This window comes from Quercus robur, chromosome 4 (genome assembly GCF_932294415.1).
Source record: "Quercus robur chromosome 4, dhQueRobu3.1, whole genome shotgun sequence".
NCBI lineage: Eukaryota > Viridiplantae > Streptophyta > Magnoliopsida > Fagales > Fagaceae > Quercus > Quercus robur.
Window position 1 is genome coordinate 79723730 of NC_065537.1, and position 4102 is coordinate 79727831.

Below are 4102 nucleotides of genomic sequence, written 5' to 3' on the forward strand. Positions count from 1 at the left end.
TAGCATTTCTCAAATTGATTATAACTTTATTTGCAAGAATAGGATGTTAAGAAGAGCATATTCATTTTTTTTTGTTTTAGGGGTAAAATAAAATAAATAAATAAACAACAATATTTTATATATATATATATATATATATATATATTGCCAGCTCAGAGAGTTCAGTGAACCCCTTGGACTAGAGATGCCGCCACCCCTGATAGCTGTCTTTGATAATTCGAACATAAAACGATCTGCTTAGATATCGTGGAATACTTAAACAAATAAGAAACGATAATTTAATCATTTAAATATTACTAAAATAGCATGTATATATATAAAACAGTAGAAGTTTCCATTATGCGTCTTATTGACATGATCGTTTACATTATTGAGGTTACATATTTTCTTTCACTTTCTGCCACTAATAACGACTTCTAGCCCCAAATTATTTCCTTTTGTACACCAAAGACAACTTAACAACTAATCTTTATTCCCTGTCTACTTCTATATGTCTATTCACATTTCTCTTCATTGGAACTATGATTATAGCACCAACTGTTCCTGCAGATCAACCAAAGTACCTCACAAGGAAATTGAGATACATACAAGAAACATCTCAGATCACCATCCTACAATCTTAATACATTGCAAATTTATTGCAGACACCTATCTAAGACCACGGGAGCATTGGTGTATACATTGTTTTTTCTAAGGGCTAAGAGAAACAACAGGTACTTATGAAACAAAAAGAACAAAGCAAGCCAAATGGGTTTATGTATGATTTGATGACTTTGGAAGAAACAATATTTGGCCAAAAATTTCCTATGGTATGGCTTTGGATAGTTTATGAGAGTGAGAGGAAGGATCCAAAGGTGGGATTTTATTCAACAGGGAAATCAAGGAATGGAAAGGAGGATAAGTCTTGCATTAATCCTTCAAAATCCCACTCCCCCATCTTTAAGTTTTCTCCTTGTCCATGATTTCCAAACCCAAACATATTTTCCACTTTAAAGCTCTCACTAGTATTGTTGAAGCAACCATTATTATTGAAGTGGTTGTTAGTGCTTTTCATATCTACCATTGCATTATTCTCTTCAATGCTTCTACTCTCTAGTGGAGGAAGTGAGAGGTCCCTTTCTAACCCCATATTATTAGGCCCTAAGATCCCATAATCACCATAAAATCCATCTCCCTTACCAACTTGTGGTGTTAAGCTTGTCGGCACGTTGAACAACCCGGCTGCACCCGTCATGTCATAGCAGTTATCGAGCATGGAAAATGGATCTAAATGGCTGCCTGCTGTGACCAAAGTTTGCATGGAGTTTGATGATGAGGAAAATGTGTCCATACACATATTCATAATGTCATGTTCATTCAAGGGTGTGACACCTATGACATCTCTAGGCTCTGAAGAATCACTGTCATTTGTTGAGGTTGAGAAAGTGTTATTTTTGAACCTTTTCTTCAATGTGGAATTCCAAAAATTCTTAATTTCATTGTCGGTCCTTCCGGGAAGACGTGCTGCAATCTGAGACCACCTGAAAATATTTGTAAAAAGAAAGAGAAATTAATTAATGGTTGAGAAAATTAATCAATGCTATTTCAGCCAGATGCACCTAGAATTTAAAACTGCATGACTTATATATGGATGGTCAATTACTTAAGGTACAACTGAAAGGGACATGCCAAGCCAAAAAAAAACAAACTACTATATACGAACTACGAAGTATGATATGATTAGAATATTAATGTCAAGGTCTAAACTCACATCGACTTTATTGTAAGTTAAATAAGATTATTTTGTTTACCAAATCAAATTATTAAGGTGGAACTTCTGGGCAAGTATTGGTCATGCCTCAAAAGCATGCATGCTGCTAGCTGGAGACTTAATTAGGCTCAAAACTCAGCCCTATAATAATAATAATTTTTAAGAGAGGGAGAAAATCCCAGATTTAATAGTACATGCAAACAAGTATTTGTTAAATCTGACTCAGAATTTAGAAAGGAGAAAGAGGATCAATTTTGGCTATATATATATATATATATATATATATATATCTCACTCGGAATTGATAACTAGACTTTTCAAAGTATGTTACATGTGTTTTTTATAATAAGTGGCTCGTTTGTGTGTGTGTGTGAGAATATATGAACCTAAAATCTACCTTATACAGCCACCACTCTTTATCACAAACCAAAATTCAAGAGTAAGATGTAATTAACTTTCCGATGCTACCTCTTTTATCTAGAATTGGGAGAAGCGAGTAGTTTCTCAAGGGCAAAGTGCAAGTGCTTTGAACAGTATGCTTTTAAAGTGGATAATATAAGTACATTTGAACACTGTGTGTGTATGGAACTGTCAGAGATGAACTGCATGAGATTTATGAACAATATTGCATTCAGCTATTTGCCATATTCAACGTTTTTTCTTTAGTTATTGTTTGGCTAAACACTATAGTAAGGTTGATCAGAACCAGGAAGATTTGCAGTGTCAAATTTTTTTTTTTTTGCTCTTGATTGGCTAATCACTGCTTCACTTGGAATTAATTTTCCTGTTTAGATTGATCATACAAAAATGGATAAATATTATTTACGTAGGTTGAAAACCTGAAATATACATTTTGACCCTAAAATTTAATCCAGGTTTGTTTTTCATCCCCAAATTTAAAAGGTTAAAAATTTTGTTCTTAAAATTTTTTTGAAGTGTCAACTTTGTCTTTCCATCCATTTTTCTATAAAAGAATAACACACATGATAAACAGATACTAATGTGACGCGTAAAAAAAGTTTAGATGGCTTAGATAAATTTCACAACAAACAAATGGAATGAAGAAATTAATATATTTTAAACTTTTAAGAAAAACTAATATTTTTAGACTTTGGAAGACAAAATTAAACTTAAGACAACTTTCTTAATTAGGAGGAAAAATTCAAAAAAGTATATTTCAGCCTACTTACATATGGTACTAATTCCTTAAGTGAAAGAAGGGCTAGAGAATAAGTTCAAAAAGTGTTTCATTCTAAGAAATCACCTGCAATATTTGTACACTATATTTGTTTGTGTGTATGAGAGAGAGAGAGAGAGAGAGAGAGAGAGAGAGAGAGAGAGAGAGAGAGAGAGAGAGAGAGAGAGAACCTGTTGCCAAGAATTGCATGCAAATGGATGATAAGCTCTTCCTCCTGGGGAGAGAATGCACCACGCTTGAGGTCAGGTCTGAGATAATTGATCCATCGAAGCCTACAACTTTTCCCACACCTTTGAAGGCCAGCATTTCTAGCAATATCACTCCAACATCCTTGTCCATTGGTTAGCATGTACCTCATCAGCTTCTCATCTTCCTCAGGTGACCACAAACCCTTCCTAAGCTTACTCTTATTATTGGTATTATTCATTCTCTCTTTTCCCATCTGATCAGGCTTCCTCATTGCTCAATTTCCAATGGGAAAAAAATGGTGAGGAAGGCCTTGTAAGACTTTTCTCCTTATAAGATGGGGATCCACAAAGAAAGTTGTGTCTATGTATATTATGTTCGTATGTATGAAGAATAGAGAGAAGGCTTTATAGGGTGGTAATGGTGATGATGATTGTGATGGTTTGTGGGGTTTGCTTAGAATATGAATATGAAGTATGAGAGAGAGAGAGAGAGAGAGAGAGAGAGAGAAGGATTATGTTTGTTGGTTGATAGGTGGAGTGGAAAACGGATTGGAGGGGGACCTCCTTTGTGTGTGTATGTGTGTGTATGAGAGAGAGAGAGAGAGAGAGAAAGAGAGAGAGATAGAGAAGAGAGGGATGGTTGGTCTTCTTGTCTTTGACTCTATTCTTGTCTTTTTCGATGCATTTTCCTTCACTCACAAGGTAATCATCATCTTTGTATGTGAGAATGCCGCACTTTTGCTTCCACTTCACATAATAATCTCTCTCTCAAACTACACGTGAATTTGAAGTATAAACCTAGACCATAAAAAAAAAGTACTAAAAGTACTTTAGTTTTAGGTACAATTCTTGCTATGGCAAAGGTTTTGCACTTTTGTTTTTCGGTAATATAAATGTGGCACATTTGGCATGTGTGTCGTTTTTCATTTGTTTTTGGTATGTCTAATTCTTGCATGACCCTTGTGC

At 34.7% G+C, this 4102-nt stretch overlaps 1 protein-coding gene across 1 annotated transcript; it reads right to left on the minus strand.

Annotated features, from left to right (window-relative positions):
- Positions 1–313: 313 nt before the first annotated feature.
- LOC126723933 (transcription factor MYB83) lies at positions 314–3523 on the minus strand. Its single transcript, XM_050427956.1, has 2 exons — positions 3119–3523; positions 314–1520 (listed from the first exon to the last, which is right to left on the minus strand). Exons 1-2 carry the CDS (start codon positions 3406–3408, stop codon positions 863–865), a joined length of 948 nt encoding a protein of 315 aa, XP_050283913.1. The 5' UTR covers positions 3409–3523; the 3' UTR covers positions 314–862.
- Positions 3524–4102: the final 579 nt, after the last annotated feature.

What these genes read in the sequence shown, in the direction of transcription:
- LOC126723933 (XM_050427956.1), bottom strand. Translation starts at nt 3,408, where the DNA reads ATGAGGAAGCCTGATCAGATGGGAAAAGAGAGAATGAATAATACCAAT. An exon ending in CATGCAATTCTTGGCAACAG is followed by an intron (nt 1,521 to 3,118) that starts GTTCTCTCTCTC and finishes AAATATTTTCAG; the next exon opens with GTGGTCTCAGATTGCAGCAC.